This window comes from Saccopteryx leptura, chromosome 1, assembly GCF_036850995.1.
Source record: "Saccopteryx leptura isolate mSacLep1 chromosome 1, mSacLep1_pri_phased_curated, whole genome shotgun sequence".
NCBI classification, from domain to species: domain Eukaryota; kingdom Metazoa; phylum Chordata; class Mammalia; order Chiroptera; family Emballonuridae; genus Saccopteryx; species Saccopteryx leptura.
The window spans coordinates 166,871,237-166,894,619 of NC_089503.1; the positions used below are offsets into that span (position 1 = coordinate 166,871,237).

The 23,383-nt window shown below is 40.8% G+C and overlaps 1 protein-coding gene across 1 annotated transcript in view; it reads right to left on the reverse strand.

The window, feature by feature from the left end:
- Positions 1–1,026: 1,026 nt before the first annotated feature.
- CDC73 (cell division cycle 73) overlaps positions 1,027–23,383 on the reverse strand; it is a 90,617-nt gene continuing 68,260 nt past the window's right edge. Inside the window, exons 11-17 of the mRNA XM_066379917.1 lie at positions 18,763–18,820; positions 16,149–16,184; positions 15,666–15,753; positions 9,925–10,086; positions 6,503–6,603; positions 5,371–5,512; positions 1,027–4,517 (exon numbers count right to left, since the gene is read on the reverse strand). Coding sequence (XP_066236014.1) covers positions 4,481–4,517; positions 5,371–5,512; positions 6,503–6,603; positions 9,925–10,086; positions 15,666–15,753; positions 16,149–16,184; positions 18,763–18,820 — 624 coding nt within the window. The 3' untranslated portion in view covers positions 1,027–4,480. The remainder of the gene's footprint in view (positions 4,518–5,370; positions 5,513–6,502; positions 6,604–9,924; positions 10,087–15,665; positions 15,754–16,148; positions 16,185–18,762; positions 18,821–23,383) is intronic.

Genomic DNA, 23,383 nt, shown 5'->3' on the forward strand with positions numbered 1-23,383 from the left:
CGGAAACGGAGGAAACCGAAACGCAGCCGCAAGTTCTTAACCGCCGACTCCCAGCCGCTGGGCACGCGCTCGCACCTGGGCAGCCGCGCGTGCACATGCAGAGGCCGGCGCAGTGTGCGGGAGCGGGGCGCGCCTCCCGCCACCACCACCCCCCCCCCCCGTCCTGTACCCGCGCCTCAATCAAGGGACTGGTGGGTTTCCGACGGCAGCAGCCCCACACGTGAACACAGTTCGCCTTTCCTCTCCTTTCTCCACTGCGCAACTGGGGTGGGTGGGCATCACCTGGGGGCTCTTAACAAAAGGAACTGAAACGTGTTTTCTTTGTAGTGACACCTGAAGTGTGGGTGTCCCCGAATGAAGGAACATTTCAACAGGTCACACAGCCCAAGCTTGACCTCCATGCAAGAACTGCTTTTCCTCACAACGAGCACAACTTGGTGGCTATACATCACGGAGTGCGCGCACACCACGTGCATGCTGGCATTGCAATCCAACTTGGAGGCCCAGCAGCTGTTAGTCTACTGAAAGTGGATTTAAAATGGAATTCAGTGGCAAAAAAAATTCTCAGATCATTTACTTAAATTTGACAATCATCCCACTTTTTAAATTTTGGTAATAAAATCAGTTTATATTGTTAGCCTTACTCAGTTAAATGGCAACAGGTTTATAACTCCCAAGATCCTGTTAAAAAGCACTACCTAAAATAATATACATAAACCCAAACAGATCACCTGAAAGTATGATTAACTATCAATATTATGCATTTATACATTATTACAGTACACTTTCAACTTTTCCTTATTTATTATCCCAATGTAATAATGTAAACACCGTGCGAGGGTCAAGGTATATGCTAATGTGGCAGTGACGAGCCCAGGACATATCAGGCATGGCATTTCAAAACGTCTAATCCAAATCTGCAGTTAAATTAGGTCACTTCCTCCCCCCCCCAATTTTTTCTTTAAAGTGAATATACTATCATTAAGCGTAACCAGTGAATAATAAAAATTCAAATAACATTAAGGCTAATGTAATTAAATTTATTTTTCATGTTCTTTCATTTTTACCAGCTTTTGTAATTATTATACCATAATATAAAATATTCCATTAGCCACAAAGAATTTTATAAACTTAACTACCTTATTATTAACAAGACTCATAATAGGTGTCTGAGGGCCTGGCGCTTTATTACCGGCCACGTCATATGTATACTGTACCATCACCGTCTCTATTGTTGACACCAATAAAATGGAATTATTATATAAGAAATATAGCAACTAAAGACCCCATCCCACCCCACCCTCCAAAAAAGGACAATGTCATTCCTTCCATTTTTTTAGGAGTCACAAAAACTTTTATTTAGGAAAAAAATATTTCCTTCAATGTTGATTAGATAATGAATTTTATTTAAATGAATAATTTACTTTTTTACTTTTCTGTGCTGACCAATGAAAAAGTATGCCTCTTTCCTTTCATAAGCAAGCTCTTAATTCTGCATGGCAGACAAGAAATTAATACTTTACTTCTACCTTTACAACTATGAAGTTTTTCTCATTGTCAATTGGTTATTTCTGTATGGATTGTTGTCATGCTGTTTAAAATAAAAAAAATCAGTAAAGGGCACAGACACATGGAAAACAAATCATAAACTATAATACTAGTTTATCATGAAATATATTAAACATTGTTTAAATATTAAACAGCAAAATACTCCTATGTTAAATAAATAAAACTTGAATTTGTCATGTGGAACCATAGGCCAATACCACCAATAACGGGGGATGGTCTAGTGCAAAGGGTGGCCACAAAAAAAAAGAAAAAAGAAGAAAAAAAGAAACACGACAATTAATACTGGTATTGTTTTCAGTAACAAATTAAACCAGTGATTCTCAATCTTTTCTGGACCTAAAAGAGCTTTTTAAAAATACTGATGACCAGTTCTCATCCCAAATTAAATCAGAATTGGCATTCAGGCAACAGTCTTTTTCAAAGGCCCCCAAATAACTGCCGCCCGTAGTCGGGGGTTGAGAGCCACGGATGGAAACCTACACGCCTCTCAGGGCTGCCTGACTGAGGAGTGTCCACTGCATCATGAAATGAAGCTTGCTTTTAATGGGACGAGACATGGTCGTCTCCTGTTAACAGTAACTTAGGAGTAAGTCGACTTTATTAAATGAGCACTTCATTTCTATTAAAATATCTTCAAACGCCTCTTCTTTCCTTGTAATTCTGTATTTTCAAACTCTAAGACCAAGTACCAAGTTCTTTTTCTGGATAAATCGGTTACATTGAAAATACACCGCTGATTCACATATGTAAATATTTACTGAATGCCTACTATGTGCAAGGCACTGATAAGTGGCTGCTGTAGGACTTCGAGTCATGAGAAAATTAACAGTGACTGGCTGTGAGTTGGGTGTTTTTTTTAGAATGGCTATAAATTAACTAATGGACCTAAATAAGGAACTGAACTGCAAAAAAAAAAAAGAAAAAGAAAAAGACAAAGAGAATAAGTACATACTAAGGGTCTGGTTTTAAAATACATGGCATAGCGTATCTGTACTTTTCCTGATGTTCCTTACAGTATTCCCGAAGCCTCTGAATGCATATAAGGCAAATTCAAAATAGAAAAATAAATCCTGTTTAAAGCAGATGTTCCCAATTCTGACTACACTCTGTATCAAGTAAATTTTATACATGACATAAGTATAAATACTAAAAATCTTTATAGAAAGGTAGTTCATGTCCACTTGTAGTAGTCTTAAGTAATCTTACATTAAAATATTAACAGATTCTAGATTTTGACTATTTTATCATGGAGAAAGTATACAATACATAATTTATTTTGAAAACATTTATATGCTGAGATATTCTAATGTGAACAAATTTAAGTTTTCTTTAATTTTCAAGAAGGAAAGATGCAGAGAAGAAGGGGTCAGAATCTGTTCAAACCTTATAAATAAACCTAAAAACTAATCATTTCAAGGGCTGACTGCTTTTCTTCTGAAAAACCTACTGAATTCCATATGAATATGTACTTTCTCTATTCCCTCTTGGTAGGGACTTTCATGGTTACTTAAAGAATAAATAAGTGCTTCTCATTTTTACAACAGCATTACATTTCAAAATGAGGCTAGGTAATGCTAGGTGAACATAAGAAGGAATTCAATGTTTACAGAAAACAATGTTAACCTAAGAGAGATCACTGGGGAAAAAAGGGGGAGATGACATACATTATTAGCAACGATTCTAACAGTAAAACTCTTTAGGGGAATCAAGGTTTGAAGTTGCTTAAAGTAATAAAAGGCAAAATTACAACTCAAGGAAAATGCTCATTCATTGTCCATGGATGCAACACTCTATCTAAAGTAGAGAAGTAGTAAAATATTTTACTAAGTTAAAATATAGGTTTTATATTTCATACGATATTGAATACACACATAAAAATACCAGTGTTTTTATCTTGTTTCTGTTCAGACACTTAACCAAATGTGTTCTTTGGTGCCTGGGAGAGTTTATCAATCAACAGTTAAGGATAATGGAAGATAAGAACTCCAAGGTCAACACATGCCTAGAAACAGAAGACTCAAATTCCCATACCCTTTAAGTTAAGAATCAAAGCTGGACTTACGAGAAAAGATAAGGAAGTTAAAATTACACTGCACTAGGACTAATAACATTTCCTTCCTCCAAATCATACATACTCTGGCTCCCAAAATAGAAAGTACTAAATAGCCTATTAGGTTTTCAATCTGTGTTTGGAGATTTTTCAAGTGGAAAAAAGGTATCACAGATAGAAATATAGCATTCTAAGTTTTAAAATCACCAGAGTCAGTGAGAAGAATGTACATTCATTAAATGTATTCCATGTAAGTAAAGAAATCTTGAAAAGGCTGAACAGTTCAACCAAAGCTGAAGAACTGTTCTTGATTTTTCATTATTCCTTTATAAATAAAAAGTAAGCATATAGTGTACAGGTTGACATTTTGATTCATCCAAAATAGTCACATCCCTTTGCTTGGTTTTGCAAGTTCCAGAAACTTAAATTTAACAATCATTCTTAACATAGTCTTTTCAATAAAAGGAATTATAGAGCAATGAAAAATCAGAAGATGGCTTAGAGAGCCCAATAACCTCTAATATACACATATTCATAACCTGCATTTATTTCCTAAAGAAACACATTTTAAGTAATGCTAGTTTAACCAATAGAGAAAAAACTTCTATCAAAATATACAATTTCCATTACAGACTAGAAGGCTAATATTAAAAAAATAATTGTAAGCCAAAAAGTTTGCTTATATGAATGACAGGCATCATCTCTTTGAAGCATAACACATCAAATGAGGTCTTTTGATCGATCTGGGACCTTCTTCATTTGTAAGTTCTTTGATAAATTCATAAAGCTCGACTCTTCAGTCTTGAGATCAAAGTACATCCACACTTCTTAACCCAGACTTCCAGGAGGAAACCACATAATTCAGAATCTCAGGTGCGACTTATGCTTTACCATGTACCTGAAAAATAGTATTACAGTGACTTATAATAAGAATCGTAGGATTTTTGAAACATTACATGTAAAACTTTTTTTTAACTTAAAATCAACAGTGAAACAGGATCTTTTCTATAAACCACCTGAAACTTGCTTCTGTAACCTTTGCAAATATAAAGACTCTGAGTAAGCCAGGGCTATGCTTCTCTTTAATGTATTACTGGTTCTAATCATCAGGTTACCTCAGTTACCTCTCCTGAGGAAACCCAGAATACTCAGTGGGGGATTTAGACCCAGAAGGGCAGATCTTAAAGGGCGCCTCAGAAAGAGTAACAAAATCAGTGGCAATAACTGTGATTATATGCCGCTTTTTAGTTATATAATCACAAAACTGACATTGTTGTAAAGGCCCTTGATAACTCTATGCTGCCAATTAAAATAAATTAAAAATCTAAATTCCTTTCAAGAGCTACCACAACTCAAATCCAGAGTTAGAGATCTTTTGTGCCAGCAAAAAACCCAGGGCTCACTTAATGCAAGCTCCTTGGAGGGACAGAATGCACAGTCCAAAAATTCGGTCACCCAGCCCACCACAGCCAGACCAGAGAATCAAGACTAAAACCCCGGCCTGCTCAGAGTTCAGTGTGATCTCTACCAATGAGAAGCCCTCTCTCCTGTTTCTACAATCAATGTAACAGATATTTGTTAATTATCGACTGGAGATGAGCATCAAGTTAGACAATGTTAGAAGCATCAAATTGGGCAACATTAAAAGAACGGAATTGGAAGATACTATTCACAATGTTAAAAATCTAACTGAAGAGACAGGAAAATTACTACAAGAAAGCAGAAGAAATGCATTTTAGAACCAGAATTACCTATCCAATGTTTCCCAGAACCGTAAGAAAACCGGTCGGTCCAAATGACGTTTGTGATAGCTGAGTTCTAACACGGTTACGTCCCATTTCTGAACGTTTGGGTCTAGACGAACTTCATCGTATTTGAGATGAAAGGCTTTAACTATATGGGGGGAAATAATATTTTTGTTCAAAATGCAATCAGAATTATTAAAGTATTTTATTTAAAAAATTAAAATACCCAAAATAGGCATATGCAAAAAAAAAAGTAATACAATTTTTGTTCCACCAACTGAAGCTATTACTATAACCAAAGTGGTCTCTGAAACAGATGTCAGGAACTGTGGCATCGTCAAAACGTTCAAATTAATAAGTATTTACTTAGGGTTTGGTCCCATTGAGAACCGAACTAAGGAGTAAGATAAAATGCATACAGTCCACTGAATCACTAATGAAAACAGAGGTTGCTTAAAACTGGCTGGCTTTCACAATAGAACAATCTATACTCTTAATAAAGTTGTCATTTTTAATAAACATTTGTTAAAATGAGAATTTTTTTATAAAGTAGTTCTCTTATACTATCAATATAACTGGGTATTGGAATTTATAACTAAAAAATCCCAACCAGCAAAGAAAAAAAAGGCTAACTTCACCCACTTTTTACTGCCCAGTGCATGGCTATGGTCATTAAAGGGTATAAGCCAAGGGAATTCCACTGTTGTTGACTGTGCCCCTATGCCACACTCCATGTGAAAATACAGGGGGCGAACCAGGGAGGTGAGCCTCCTCAGCCAGGGGACTAATACTCTAGACAGGGACTTACAACAAAGGTACAGAGTGGCCACCAATTTTAATTAAAATGTATGGGCAAGCAACAATATTAATGATTTTAAAGTGACCTAAAAAGTAATTATTAGTGTTGGGGAACACATGACAATTCACAGTACACAGAAACTATTAATGTTCAAATTTTTTAAAAAAGGCTTTAAAAATATTTCACTAGTGCTCAAAAAGTAACAGTATATATGGTACTGGGTAAGAATCATTTATATACAGTACACATCTCATATGCAGAGGTACAGATGGCTTTTTCTCTTACTAAAGCCAAGAGCACTCCTGTATTGGATTAGCAGTAAAAAAAACAGAATCTTACTTTTAGCAAATATGTCAACTGGTGATCCATCAGGCAAAAGCCACGGCCAACCCTTGAACTGCCACGCAGGACCCTGCACGAACACGGCCACGACCCGGTCCCTGTGAGCAGAAAATGGGCGGGAAGAGTGAGACCATGGGCAGACGTGAGCCTGGGTGACTGTACACCTGTCAGGAGGATGTCTCCTAGTTGCCCGTCACCCTGGTGACAGTCCCAGCCGCCCTGCTCTGAGGCACAGGCGTGAGCCAGGTCCTCACTGGAATGCACCACGACAGGAGTGAACAGCTGCTCCTGCACCCAAGTCTTTTACATGTGATTCATTATACACACAATCTTATGTGATCTTTTTAGCCTTTTATTACTGCCCTGCTAGTAACCACAATAAGGGCTCACTTTTCCAATGCAAGAGGGAAGAGCAGCTGTTCTATTCACCAAAATAGTAGGCTTTAAAACAAAATCACTTAGAATTCAAACAAGCCTGAGGTATTTTACTCTCATTATAATGCTATGAGTTATAGTAATCCACGAACAAGTTTCCGAGGCACTGAGGCCTTATTTCTGACTTCTGGTTACTTAGGAAAGTGACCTCAGCACAGAAACCATCGAGACTTCGCTAAGTTTTCACTTGTTTTACAGATGTTTCCTGCACCATACACTGTAAGTTTTTCTTAAAGCAACCTGTTTTTCCAACCATTTAACTTTGTTTTCCTAAAAAGAATAAAAGGTCTTTTTAGGCCCTCCTCTTCCATTAGTTTACAAAATATCTAACAGAACTCAGAAACTGAAACAGCCTTGAACAGTGTCGTCTACGACCACAGTGGGGAGCAGAGCCGTGGCCGATAGGGCACGAGTCCCTGTGGCAGTGCTGGCCGGAGTCGCTCACACAGCACCAGGTACCACCGCCACTCCCCCACGCAAGCCCAACATGAGCACTCTCGTGAGGAGCCTGAAGAGCAGGGGCATACCTGAAAAAGGAGAGAGGGGAGCCAGGGAGAGGGAAAGGGAGAGGAGACATGAGAGATGAACGTGACTGATCCTGTGCACTGGCCGCGCTGCTGTCCCTGAGCAGGGACTGACAAACCATGAGCACAGCCATCACTGTTACTATGGAAATAGTTCTGACCTCACAACCCTTCAAAAGGGTCCTGGGCAGGGGTCCCCAAACTTTTTACACAGGGGGCCAGTTCACTGTCCCTCAGACCGTTGGAGGGCTGGACTGTAAAAAAAACTATGAACAAATCCCCATGCACACTGCACATATCTTATTTTAAAGTAAAAAACAAAACGGGAACAAATACAATATTTAAAATAAAGAACAAGTAAATTTAAATCAACAAACTGACCAGTATTTCAATGGGAACTATGCTCCTCCCACTAACCACCAATGAAAGAGATGCCCCTTCCAGAAGTGCTGCGAGGGCCGGATAAATGGCCTCAGGGGGGTGCATGTGGCCCGCGGGCCGTAGTTTGGGGACCCCTGGTCCTGGGAGTGCCCAGAGGTCCACAGATAACCACTACCTTAAATGAAGACTCTACACATCCAATCAGTCTTTAAACTGGGGTTACCTTCTAGTCAACTAAATAAACTACAACAAAAACCAGTCACTGTGAAAAATTACAGCTTAAAATTCTTATCCTGCTCAAAATCTCTCAGACTAAAATTACACCTTTCAAGGAGTATATGCCCAGTATGGCCAACACCATCTTTAATAATGGAGAAAGCACACTATGAAATGGCCTCTTAATTTTATGATGTAACTTGTACCCTACAGCAGCTGGAAGCTCAGGGTGCCTGCCAGCTGGAGGGAATGTGCTGACCAGACGTCACGTCACCGACCAGCCCCCCAGGTCTTGCTAGGCGAGCAGGGCAGAAGGGTGACATAAACATTCCACCCACTGAATTCCTAAAAGAACAATTAGCCAAGAAAAAAAGTATCATTCCTAGATTAGGACACCAATGGCTAGAAACCAAGAGAATATTCACACACGTGTATACCCTGATGTACTAGTTTTCTACAAGTAAGTACAAACATATGACACAAATATGCAACATTCCTACTTCTCTCAAGTTTTAAACTTGATACCTGAAATTCTCATCTTACTTCATCTATTACTCAATGTATCTTGGTTAGGCATGAAGGGAGAATTACAACACAGGAACTTGTTAGTCTGTAGCAAATGTCTAACACACCAACACTGCCGACCCCCCTAGTGTGGGAGACCAGCAGGCCCTGCCAGGGCCACGTCAGCTAGCGCACCGCTGTGCCACGTTCTCTGTGTCACGGACTTCTACTCCAGCTTAGGTTAGTGAAGTTAACACGTTACAGCCTTTTTCTATCATACACAGCTCGATATTTTACTAAAACGAAAGAGCTAAACCAGGGTGATCACATTATTTCTATTAAATTATTCCCTTGTAATACAAGTAACAACGCCTTCACTTACCATTTTTTTCCAGAAAATATGAATTTTCCAAATCTAAAATCTAAACTATAGATCCGCGCCCTGCCTGGAGGTATGGTGAATAGAGAACACCCCAGAGCACAGAGGTTGCTGGCTCGATACCAAGGGTGCCAGTCTGAACCCTGGTCAGGGCACATATGGGAAGCACTCAATGAGTGCACAACTAAGTGAGACAATGAGCTGATCCACCCCCAGATGAATGAATGAATGAATGGAGTAAATAAGTAAATAAGTAAGTAAAACAGTAAGTAAATAAATAAGTAAAATAGAGGTACTCAAAAGAGTAGTCTGCTTGAAAGTTGTGCGCTAAAAAACCAGAGCAAATGGACAAGCATAAAAAATTTCTACTAAGGCCCTGGCCAGTTGGCTCAGTGGTAGAGCGTCGGCCTGGCGTGCAGAAGTCCCGGGTTCGATTCCCGGCCAGGGCACACAGGAGAAGCGCCCATCTGCTTCTCCCCCCCTCCCCCCCTCCTTCCTCTCTGTCTCTCTCTTCCCCTCCCGCAGCCAAGGCTCCATTGGAGCAAAGATGGCCCGGGCGCTGGGGATGGCTCCTTGGCCTCTGCCCCAGGCGCTAGAGTGGCTCTGGTCGCAACAGAGCGACACCCCGGAGGGGCAGAGCATCACCCCCTGGTGGGCAGAGCGTCGCCCCCTGGTGGGCGTGCCGGGTGGATCCCGGCCGGGAGCATGCGGGAGTCTGTCTGTCTCTCCCCATTTCCAGCTTCAGAAAAATACAAAAAAATAATAATAATAAAAAATTTCTACTAAGTTTACAGAATAGTAACTGAACTTAACCCCAGCATTTCTCCTTATAAGTACAATAAAATTTAGTGATCCAGCATACAGATTAACTCAGGACTACTGGACTGTACTATTGATGACCAAATCAAGCATTCACACTGGTTTCAAAAACAGGGTCTGAGACTTGTCCCAGCGACTGTGGAGAAGACCGACAGGCTCACCAGTCCTGGGGCATGAGCTTCAGGGGCTGGTCCACCACACGGTAGGGAACCGTGACGCTGATGGCTGTGCCGCCCGGCTGCACCTGGTCTTTCCTCCTCTGTATCAGAGTCTCGTTTTCTCGCTGACAGCCTTGCTTCTTCTTCTCATCTGATGGGACAAATCTTTGAGAAAAAAAAAGAGAGAGAGAGAAAAGGTCAAATGATTCACGGTGATAAAAATGGGAAAATAAATATTTTGAAACTATTTTTTTAATATTGTTTTAACCCCAAAACATTTGTTTTTTAAAATAAACCTGTTCTGCACATAGAGACTACGATGCCTGAGGACAGGTCCCTCCCATACACGTGGAACAAAGCGCAGGCTCACACAGCCACCGGCCAGCCCTGTGTCTCTCAGACACCCGGTTCACACTCATCTAGCACAAGCATTCTCCAGGGCTACACAAACACCACACTGATCCGACTGTCCAAGTGCTACTGTAGGAAAAATTGACTCTGAATTGGAAGGTGGCTGGCAATGGAGACACTGTGCCCAGCAAAGCCCCTCACTGGACAGGTGACACAGCCAATACAAGAACTTCACAAAACACCCCCTTTTCACAGTTTATGCCTCAGCAAAATCAGGAAAATGCCATCAAATTTCGGGGTTGCTTTGCAAAGTTTTAAAGTAAGGAAATTAAATCGGTGTATGCCAATTGCCTGTTTTAGTAAATACTGCTAGTAATTTAATAAATTAGCACATCTAGGCAGTTCAATTCTCCACTGTGCCATCAAACTTATTCTCAGAAATGATTCTGCAATCTGCAGAGCTGTTTCCAGCTCTCGGTTTGTTAGTGTTCACAAAGCATTTTAAACTTTTTTTTTTTAACACGTTCTCCTAACACTGTCTTTGGCATGTTTTATCCACTGTGGTCTGCCAGCCCAACCGAACAGGGCCATGCAGTCCAGACCCCGAGTGCCACTCTGCTCCTGCAAGGCAGGGAGACAGGGCAAGGGGATGCCAGAGAGCTCTGCACTTGGAATCTTTTGAAAAGTTTCAACACCACATCCTGGAGCCATTACAAAGTGATCCTAATTCTGTCATCAGGAAAGCTGTTAGTGCATGGCAATTATGACACACTGAACTTCACTTTTTTTTTTTTCCTTGTGGTAGAAACAGAGAGAGTCAGAGAGAGGGACAGACAGGGATAGACAAACAGGAAGGGAGAGAGATGAGAAACATCAATTCTTCGTTGCGGCTCCTTAGTTGTTCATTGATTGCTTCCTCATATGTGCCTTGACCAGGGGGCTACAGCAGACCGAGTGACCCATTGCTTGAGCCAGCAACCTTGGGCTCAAGCTGGTGAGCTTTGCTCAAACCAGATGAGCCCACGCTCAAGCTGGCAACCTCGGGTCTTGAGCCTGGGTCCTCCACATCTCAGTCCAACACTCTAACCACTGCGCCACTGCCTGGTCAGGCCTGACCTTCACTTCTGAGTGACTGTTTTCACGCCCACGTCACATCTGATGGGAAAGTTAAAACTGCCTTGTCATTGAAAAATTTCACATACATAATCAGTTCACTGCCTATGGACTCATTTATAAAAAGTCATCTACAAGAAAATATGGGCGTGATCACTCTTCCAACAGAGAACAAATGTTTCCCCAATAGCACATTTACATCCCCTCTCGCTGCATTTCTGCAGACACTGTAACACGCTATGGATACACAATGCACAAACAGATGAGTCGTCAGAGATGTGCACTCGGCGTGAGCACACTCCAGTCAAGACAAACCATCTGCATGCAGGCAGCACTTCCTTGCACACCATTCAGAAAGTCCCCCGTCCCCAAACAGGCATCGTGATCCGATGCCTTCCGTCACCCGGGATGAGCTTTGCCTGTTCTGGGAACTCATACAGGTAAAAATTTACAGGCATATTCTTTGGTGCCTGACTTCTTTCCCTCAGTTTAAGATTTCCAAGAAACAGGCACTGTCTTTGTACTATGATTGCTAACCTCAAGTTTCAGATTGACATCCTGTCCCTGCAGGGCGAGGACCTGCCTGAGGGATGGAGGGACCAACTCCTGACTACACCGTTTCAGCACTGAGCCCAAAGCCACAACGTTTCAGTTATGCTGAGCCAATAAATTAATTTTTGATAAAGCTACTCTGAGTTGGTTTTTATCACTTACAACTAAGCATTCTAACAAATCTGACCATAACAGCACCACTGAGATGCTACATGGATATATCTGATTTGGAGAAATAATTTTGACCCCATTGGTTGATCCATTTAGTGTTGCCAAGCCTTGACAGTTAATACTGTCAAAGAATAAAATGCAAATGAGATAAAGCTAATTATGTTCCAGACTTTGTTATTTTAAATACAGAACAAATTTATGGATATTTCCCAGGTTAGTTTTCCTTTTTCCTAAATAAAAAAATAGAAATATAAAAAATAAAACAAAGTAAATAAACTAATATCTGGACATTAAACAACCTCACACTGAAAACGGAAAGTGGTATAAACTGAAAACGCCCAGGCGCCGAGCAGATGGACGCAGACCTCCGGAGCACCCCCACCTACACTCTATACATCAAAAATCCCCAGAAAAAACAATTCCAAGGAAATAAGTTAATGAAAACAATAAAATACATTAAATGAACTGTAAAAAAAAACACAGAAGGAAATAAGGTGTCATGAATGAAAAAACGGTCAAAGAAAAAGAAACTGAGGACCCCGCTGATGCAATTATCTAAGACCAAAGTTTATAAAAAGCTTGCAAATATGTAAAGGGAAAAAAATAATTAAAAACTAAAGGTTGGACGGAGCCCTGGCCAGATATCTAGTTGGTTAGAACCTCATCCCGAAAAGCAGAGGTTGTGGATTAGATCCCTGGCCAGGGCACACACAGGAACAGACTGAGGTCCCTGTCTCTCCCTCTCTCCCCCTTCTTCTAAAATCAATAAAATAAAAACATTTAAAAAAAGAAAAGACCAAAGGTTTGAAAATGAACTAAACAGAACCACTACAATTGAAACATGAGATATCTTAATTTAAAAATGCAATAGTTAGACTGAATGTTAGATTAGGGCATGGCCAAAGAAATAAACAACTTTCTAGTTGTTAAATCTAAAGAAATTATCAAGAATGCAGATGACAGAAACAGATGGAGAATAGAATCATTTAAGAGACATGAAAATGATATGAGAGGTCTCCAGTATATCTCATTTAAGTCCCAGAAAGAAGAAAAAGGGGGAAAGACTAACACCTGAAGAGAAAGAACCAGAGAGAACTGATGAGAAACATGAATCCACTGATTTAATTCTAACAAACCCCCAAGTGGGATATATAATAGAAGGTATCGACCTCCAGGTAGAGAGCAGAGAAAGCCGGGTCCTTCCTGGGACTCTCTCCACCGGCTGACCCACTGTCACAACAGAGGAAGCGAGGACATAGCGGACAGTCTTCAATGTAATGAATAATAAAACCACCAGACACCCCGTGCTGTTTCCCAGCACTGAGTTATTCTGCACTGCGTTGGGAACTCCACCTTGTGCCCCTGCCTCTCTCCAGCTGGGGCACCTGCCCATGTGTGTGTTTCTCCTCCGGAACTCTGCCCTGTGAGGTCATCATCACTACCAGAACCAGGAGTGCCATCCAATAGTTTGTTTTGAATAGACTTATAATCCCACTAAAATGCCTGCCTCAAGGTCACACTTATACATGTGAAATGTGCTTTTCAATACTTCCATCATATAACCTTAATTCCGCTTTTTGGGATAATAAAGATTAAGGTGGGTTTTCTTTTGTTTTGTTTCTCTTACTTACTGTGGGGCTAGAAAATTGAAGAATCCTCAGTTTTACAGGAAACCAAACAGACTCTATGCCAACATGAGCTATGGGTTGCAGCCAGGACTGCAATTGTGTGGAGGAGGTTTCAATTATGCATTAATTACACAACAGAGCCTGTACCCGACTCCAACTGCAAGGCTGTGTCAAGCTGCAATGAGGTGTTAAACAGTGAAGAGAGTGATTCAAACTCAGAGAAAAATCAGGCATGCTCTGCCCTAAGGATGGGGGCCTGTGGGGCAGTTTGGCTTCTCTGCTTGCACTAAGGCGGAGGAGAAAACACTAAAACTCACTGTGTGATTTCCTCACACTATCTGCTAGCTTCTATTATAAAATAATATTTAACTGTTAGATTTGTGATATATTCAGAGAAGCACCATAAAGATTCAGAAAATGAAATACGAAAGACAGATTTCTTCTTTAACATTTCAATAACTTCCTGTGAATTTTCTTTATGCAGGCATATTTATAAAAAATACAATTGTCACTTACTAAAAATTATGAGAACTGTAAATAAATTCACAAATCCTAAAAATCCAAGAGCTAGAAAAGATCGTAAAGACCCCAATACAGCGAGTGCAAACAATACCAAGTACAATGACACCTCATGGGAACTAACTGCAAGTCACAAGTGCAGGCGTGACACCACACACAAAAAAGGAAACCGGAGAGACATGCACTAACTAGACTGACTCACAGCTAGCGCACGCACACAACCCGATTTTGAATTTCAGGCGCAGTCTACCGTTCTCCTATTCTCTCAATGCACCCCTCTCCCCGTTTCCCTCCTTCCTAAGCGTGTACTCCATGCCCATTATTTGGCAAACACTGTTTTTGTTTTAAATAACGGAGACACAAATGACAATAAAAGAGCAAGCCCGTTTCTCTGCCGAACCCACAACTGAATTTGAAGGAGCGGGTGCCAGACACAGAGCCAGCACTGAACGAAGCCGGCGTCCAGAGTGATGTCACGTCCCGCAGACTGTAAACGCTGAGCAATCTCCTCGCCATGCTGATTAGAAGGCGAAAAGGGAATACACACTCAAATAAAAGCAACATTTTTTTTTAGAGGAGTTAACAAAAACCATTTTTACATGGGTCTTAAAGTCTCATATTCCCAAACATATTTCAAGAGGACAAAAATGATTACTATATTCCACCCAACTGTAGATTATCCGACGAATTGCAGATTACCAGAGGAATTATCTGAGTAATCCACGACACTGGCAGATACTAAACATCACTATACAACCTAATAAAATATAAAACATAAAAATTCCTTCTGTACCCTTGAAACCTATAATTTTATTAACCAATGCTGCCTCCATAAATTCAATTTTAAAAAATTCCTTCTGTCCATGTTCATTGAGAATTTCGTTCACAGGAACTCAAGAAACAACAGTCACTATGCGGACAAGTGTGGGTGTGCTAGGTTATACCAATTCTTACACTGCTTTTAAGTCACAGGCACAGACATTTCAATGCTGCTTTTGGTGAAACCTACCCTTAGCCAAGTATCAAGTTGTTTTACTTGTTTTTAATAAGTCAAGTTATTGAGAACTGGTGTGCCTTCCTTTTTGGAGGGGGCTTTTCTTCTTTCTTCCAGAATTGTCACTTTTATTTTATTGAGAAAGGCAAGGCAATCACTCACACTCTTCTTATAGATACTAATTAGGTTACTGAGTGAATATATCTCCCTAGTTACCATTACTGCTATTCTAACTAACACTGAAGTAAGGATCCAGATATAAAAGAATATACTCTGTTTTGACAATTATATCCCAGGCTTTCTGTAAAGTGGAAACAGCAATTCTGTTTCCCCCATATAAGGGACATGGCACAGGCACGCCAGTCCTCGGCAGCACCTGTGCACGCCCAGGAGAGAGGAGTGAGCGAAGAACTCACTTCAGGTCCTGCAGCAGGTCCTTTGCGTTCAGCATGGTGATCAGGGAGGTGGTGGCAGCAGGGATGATGATGATGGGCGTGCGGGACCCTGGGAAGACACAATGGTCACTCACGGCAGCAATGATGGCATGGCTATTACAAGGCTTAGAGTTACTCTCCCAAACAAAAATTCAAAAACTTATCATTTTCACTCTTTTGAGCTAAAAAATATTTTAAGTCAGCAGTGATAGTCAAAATATCAAATACTCAGTATGAACTGAGCATTGATCAGAGCAGACACCAGCACAAACGCCGGATAAAGTGCGTGAGGATGCTCAGCAGCAGGGTGTCAGCCCAGCGTGTGGGTGTCCTGGGTTTGAGTCCTGGCCAGGGCACACAGGAGAAGCGCCCATCTGCTCCTCCCCGCCTCCCCTCATCTCTCTGTAATCGACCTTACTCACATTTACCTTTCAGAACAGTCTAGAATCACATGCACAACCTCACCTTTCTTCTGATTTGGGGGAGGTCTTGCTTGAGAAACTGGAAGAGAAAAATAAAGACCAAACTTCTAGATGTTATAAAAATCACATTCTTATTTTCAAGTTTAAAAAGTAAAGCCTGACCAGGCAGTGGCGCAGTGGATAGAGCGTTGGACTGGGATGCGGAGGACCCAGGTTCGAGACCCCGATGTCACCAATTTGAGCATGGGCTCATCTGGTTTGAGCAAGGCTCACCAGCTTGAGCCCAAGGTCGCTGGCTCGAGCAAGGGGTCACTCGGTCTGCAGTAGCCCCCTGGTCAAGGCACATATGAGAAATCAGTCAATGAACAACTAAGGAGCCGCAACGAAGAATTGATGCTTCTCATCTCTCTCTCCCTTCCTGTTTGTCTCTATCTGCCCCTCTCTCTGACTCTCTCTGCCAAAAAAAAAAAAAATTATTATAAAAAGCAAGTAAATCCGCCTGACCAGGTGGCGCAGTGGATAGAGCATCGGACTGGGATGTGCAGGACCCAGGTTTGAGACCCCGAGGTCGCCAGCCTGAGCGTGGGCTCATCTGGCTTGAGCAAAAAGCTCACCAGTTTGGACCCAAGGTCGCTGGCTCGAGCAAGGGGTTACTGGGTCTGCTGAAGGCCCGTGGTCAAGGCACATATGAGAAAGCAATCAATGAACAACTAAGATGTCGCAACAAAAAACTGATGATTGATGCTTCTCACCTCTCTCCGTTCCTGTCTGTCTGTCCCTATCTATCCCTCTCTCTCTGACTCTCTGTCCCTGTAAAAAAAAAAAAAAAAAAGGCAAGTAAATCCAAAAGATTGCCTGTATTTACATATTACTAATTATAAAATCTTTAAATGTATTGCAACCTTATCAAATAATACTATTCTTCTGCTTCACAAAAACTTTAAAACGCCTTAGCCACTCTTCAACCCTCTGCAGTCACAGGGAAGAATGCCCTGCACTGGCAGGGCTGTGTCAGTGGATGGTAAGGCCTACCAACGGAAGTAAAGCACTTCTTAGCTAACTGGTTCTAGCCCCGTAACAAGTGCAGAACAGAACACAGGACACACAACGCTGGGGAAAGGACCAGGAGGGCAGTGTGCCTAAGCATTTTGAAGGAATGAGAAAAAGAGTTACTGGGGGCTGAGACCTAAAATATTTGTCTTTTTTCTCTTTAAAATTGTTTTTTGTTTTTTCATTGGAAGAGAATCTTATACGCAACAGGTCATAGAAAGGTCTCTATTCTCTGTAATTGCCCATGTTGTTTAAAATTGTAAATGTTGTTATAAAAAACACAAGTATTCATATCTCTTCTTTATTTGCATGCAATAGACTTTATGCTACACAAAAGGATTTGTTGGCATAATAATGGTAATACCAGCCTAGTTCAGGATTAATATACATATTTTAGGATAAAAAGGGCCATATGCTCAATTTTCTTCAATTTATCCATACAATTAAATTGTTTTCTATGTGCCATGTGCTGTGCTTAGATATCTTTTTTAGTCATAAAAATAATTACAAATTTAGGAGACTTAAAATTCTGACTAATTAAACATCAGTTCTTAGAAACATCATTTTAAAGGGAAGCATGCCGTTTTTGGAATATTTTCCATTTTAAAACAGTAAAATGCTACATTTTTACTAATACTTCATACTCCTGTATATAGCTAATTCCTTGTGATTAGGTATTATCAAGTTCAGCAGTATGATTCTTCCAGACACATGAAGCAGAGAAAGGTATACAAATAAAAGTCTGTACACATACATAATTATTCTAGCGTTCTCATTTTTCTTATTGCTGAGAAAAAATACTAGAACTTTGCCACGTCATTTTTAGAACTAGAACTCAGATACAGCTGATTAGCTAGAAGCATCACTGGAAAACAAGTGTCTCAATGAGCACTTGGAATCTGTTGGTGGGATACGGGACTGACAGGCTAGACAGGCAGTGGACAAACAGGAGAGAGGAGCTGCTCTGAGAATGACTCGGAGAAACACAAACAGACACCTGTGACTGACAGGACACCAGAGAGCCATGATGGACTCGATCGAGGGTTAGGAACAACGGCACTGATATTAAGGCTCAGAAGACCCTCTGTGAGAAAGAGACAAACTATAACAGCTTGCATATTACATACAAAGTTCAGGGGTTTAATAAAAACAAACGCAGAAGCAAGCACCCAAGGTTCCCTGGTGAGGACCAAGGCAGAGCACTGTCAGGGACACGCCTGGCCTATGAGAGCCAGGGAGGCCAGACTCACTGGAGTCCCCATGTCAGTCAGTAAGACTCGACCCAAATGATCTCATCACTACCTATCCCCATTTTGCCCCTTTCCAGGCAGATTACCCTGGCCAGCTAAGTGACTGACCACCGCTCAACTTCAGCTGTCCCCAACCTTGACACAGAGATAACAGTTTCTACACCATGACACTACTGCAAAATCTCCTTAACCAAGTGGGGGACGCTAACTGCTTCGGCCCCTAGTCCCATTACTTCAGGAAAAAGCCAATGTTATATGACTTTAGAGGTATATATTTTTAAGTAAAATTTCAATTCCTTCAAAGCACTATAAATATCAAATGGCTTTCAACTCTGATGGTTTACGGACTGTGGTTACCTGGTCGTGGTACCGGCTGTGCCGCCGGAGTCTGTGTCTTCCTGGCCGACGCACCTTCCTTGAAAAGAATAAAAATGACACATGACATCAGTTTCTTTACACAATAAACTCTTTTGTTTCTTTACTGTAAGTAAGTGCTATATGTCTGTCTGTCTCTCAGTCCCCCACTGAACATGCCACGATCCTAAGAGTTATAAATAAATAAATAAATAACCCTTTCATTACTTTTTTATACTATTAGTCATGAGGTGGAAATAGAAATCTTCAGTGAAAAATAAATATAAAATTGTTACCATGCAGTGAGTTATAAGCCTGTAATATTGCTCAAATAGTCAATCATTTGCTTGATTGCGAACAATTTTAACATTTCTAAAATGTCATTACCGGTTTTTAAATCAAGTCAATCTTTTTTTCCCATCAACAGTCTCAAAATGAATAATTAATACATAATCTCATGTTAGAAAGATGTAAACGAGAGATGACGTCAGAGTAATGGCGGGGTAGGAAGCGATACCGATAAATCTCCCCCAAAACTCAACAAGATCTTCAACCAGAAACAGAAAAACCTATCCTTGGAGCCTCCAGATGTTTCACAATACACCCGAAGGTATGGTCGAGCGAAAAATTGGCTAAATATATAACCAAACCCTGAAGGAAATAGGGAGTAAGAAATGCTCCACCTTCCTCACTAACCTAAACAGGGCGGCTTTCTCTGGGATCCGTGAATATAGAAACTGAGGCGGGCAAAGGGGGTGAATACATCCAGGCCGCGGCACAAACGGCCGAACCAGGCTGTGGCACGGAGATCCAAGCCGAGGAAAAACTGATCCTGTGGCAACCCAGGCAATACAAGCTAACACTCGCGCCAAACCCAAACAAAGACAGACAAGCGGGGCAGCCATTTCACCCGATCTCCTGGTCGGCGCGCGAGAGATTTCTTCCTAAGCCCCGGGAGTGGGTGTCTGTGTTACCCCACAGAAAGGCAGAGTCAGAGGCCTTATTGTGGGCTGAAAGCAGAATCTCTGGGCAGCCCCAGCGCCCTGGGAAAGACGCGCACGGGAGGAAGCAAGAACTAATTCCAACGGTGGAACTTTTCTGTGCTGGTAGGGGATTCACTCAGAGGGAAATGCGGCCGGCCTTATATCCTGGTCTGCGCGCACAGATAGTGAGTGAGAGATTCCTCCGAGTGCCTCGGCAGTGCGCGCCCGTGTTATCGCACAGAGGGGCAGAGTCAGGGGCCTTTGTGTGGGCCAAAGCGGAATCTCAGGCCGCCCCAGCACCTTGCAAAAGCCGCACACGGGGACGGAGCGAGAGCCAATTCCAACGCTGCAACTTTTCCCTGCGGTTGGGGGTTTCACTGAGAGCGTGAGACTGCTGGTCGGATATGCTGGTCTGCGCGCACAGATAGTGAGCGAGAGATTCCTCCAAGCGCCCCAGAAGTGGGCGCCCGCCTGTGTTACCGGACAGAGTGGCAGAGCCAGAGGTCTTTGAGTGTGCGGAAACCCCGCCTGATTATGCTAGCAGCTCTGACTGACTGAGCCTTACCCAGAGCCCTGTGCTGAGTGGAAATAGAGTGGGGAGTTGCCAGCTCTTTGAGCCTCTTACTATCCAGGCAGAGGCAGCAGCAACCCCATAGCTGGATTATCAGGCTACTAATTGAGGAAGGAAAGACTAGGAGAAAGGCTCCAGGAACACAGACTCTCTCACTATCGGAGCCTATAAATGCTAATGAGCCTCGACTGCCAACGAGACTGAAGCACAATACATGACATCGCCATAGAGACTTATCAACTGCAAACCTCCACCTGAGCGTGCCAAAGGGGCAGAACCAGGGGTACAGAGTCACCGACCAGGAAGAGGGAGAGAAAAGAAAAAGCAAGAAGATAACCTCTCAAAATCAAGAATAATCTGCAGACTTTATAACCTATCCCATTTTATTATATTTGTTCGTTTGTTTCTCTTACCTTCATTCTTGATATTTTTTTTCCTCCTCCAATTTGGCCGATTAACTCTCTGCCGGTCTTACTCTCTCCTCTCCTTGAACTATACTACCCATAAGTGTTACATCTCCCATTATCTTTTCTTTCCTCTTTCTTTCTCTCTATGAGGGTTGTACTCCAAAACCCTTAACTCTCTCTCTCTCTCTCTCTCTCTCTCCTCTTTTTTCTTCTTTTAGTGGTTCCCTCTTTTTTTTCTCTCTCTCTCTTTCTTTTCTCCCTCTATATTAGTTTCTTCCTTTCTCCTTTACATCTCCTCTCATTCAAACCTCAATAACAATCAAATTATCTTATCTGGGACTCAAACTTATGTTTGCGGCATTTTGGGGGTTTTTTACTTCATCTTTTTAACTCACTAGCAGTGCTCCCATCCCTGGCTCTCCATTTTATCTAGTTCTTGTTCCACTAAATACAATAGTAATTTTTTAATTTGTCCCCCCATTTTTCTGTTTTCCTCTTATTCCTCTCATCATAACTCTTAGTCAACCAACACCTAAAAGCAAATCATTTTATTCTTGACCCAAATTTTTTCCTTATTTGCTTTTTGTGGGTCCATACACCCTTCTTTTTACTTTTTCTTTTTTCTTTTATTTGCCCCTTTATAACTTTTCCCCAATTCAGGCCCTCCATTACAGGCATTGTTTGTTATAATTCACATTTCACCACAAGATTTTCTCAAGAAAGAGGGGAGAGGAGAGGAGAGGAAAAAAGGAGGAGGGAATAATTTCCTTTTTTTTTAATTTTTATTTTATTTTATTTTTCTTTATTTCATTATTAATTTTTTTTAAAAAAAAACTCTTTTCGATTTTTTATTTTTTTAACTTTTTATTCTTTATTAAATCTCATTAATACTATCAACAAAACCACCCTCAGATGCCATTAAGGAAGAGAAAATCAAATATCATGTATACAAAAGAAAGAGAGGTAACACAGCTAGATGAGGAAAAATCTAAGGAGAAAAAATTTAATATATTGGAAACCTTGGAGCTAAATGACAGAGAATTCAAGATAGAAATCCTAAAAATCCTCCGAGATATACAAGAAAACACAGAAAGGCAATTTAGGGAGCTCAGAAAACAACTCAACGAACACAAAGAATATATTTCCAAGGAAATTGAAACTATAAAAACAAATCAAACAGAGATGAAAAACTCAATTCACGAGCTGAAAAATGAGGTAACAAGCTTAGCTAATAGAACAGGCCAGACAGAAGAGAGGATTAGTGAAATAGAAGACAAGCAACTTGAGGCACAACAGAGAGAAGAAGAAAGAGATTCAAAAATTTAAAAAAATGAGATAGCCCTACAAGAATTATCTGACTCCATCAAAAAGAATAACATAAGAATAATAGGTATATCAGAGGGAGAAGAGAGAGAAAATGGAATGGAGAACATACTCAAACAAATAATAGATGAGAACTTCCCAAGCCTGTGGAAAGAACTAAAGCCTCAAATTCAAGAAGCAAACAGAACTCCAAGTTTTCATAACCCCAACAAACCTACTCCAAGGCATATCATAATGAAATTGACACAAACCAACAGCAAAGAAAAAATTCTCAAGGCAGCCAGGGAAAAGAAGAATACAACATATAAAGGAAGGCCCATTAGATTATCATCAGATTTCTCAGCAGAAACTCTACAAGCTAGAAGAGAGTGGACCCCAATATTTAAAGTCCTGAAAGAGAGGAACTTTCAGCCACGAATACTATACCCATCAAAGCTATCCTTCAAATATGAAGGAGAAATAAAAACATTCACAGATACAGAAAAGATGAGGGAATTTATCATCAGAAAATCCCCACTCTAGGAATTACTAAAGGGGGTTCTCCAATCACATACAAAGAACAAAAAAAAACAGAGCCACAAGTAAAAGCTCCAAGAAGAACACAATAAAACCAAATTTAAACTGTGACAACAACAAAAAGAAAGGGGGGGAGAAGATGGAGATTAACAGTAGCAAAGGACGATGGAGTGCAAAAGTACTAACAAAATAGTTCGCTACAATGAACAAGGTAGGGACCCTTTTCATTACTCAAAGGTAACCACCATTGAAAAAACCACCACAGAAGCACATGAGATAAAAAAGATAGCAACAGAGGAAATATGTATGGAATACAACCACATAAAAACAAAAGATAGAAAAACAAAAGGATCAAACAAAACACAAAACTAACAGAAAGCAAGATATAAAATGGCAATAGGGAACTCACAAGTGTCAATAATTACACTAAATGTAAACGGATTAAACTCACCAATAAAAAGACACAGAGTAGCAGAATGGATTAAAAAAGAAAATCCAACTGTATGCTGCCTACAGGAAACTCATCTAAGTAACAAGGATAAAAACAAATTCAAAGTGAAAGGCTGGAAAACAATACTCCAAGCAAATAACATCCAAAAAAAAGCAGGTGTAGCAATACTCATATCGGATAATGATGACTACAAGACAGGAAAAGTACTCAGAGACAAAAATGGCCATTTCATAATGGCTAAGGGGACACTGAATCAAGAAGACATAACAATTCTTAATATATATGCACCAAACCAAGGAGCACCAAAATATATAAGACAGCTACTTATTGATCTTAAAACAATAACTGACAAAAATACAATCATACTTGGAGA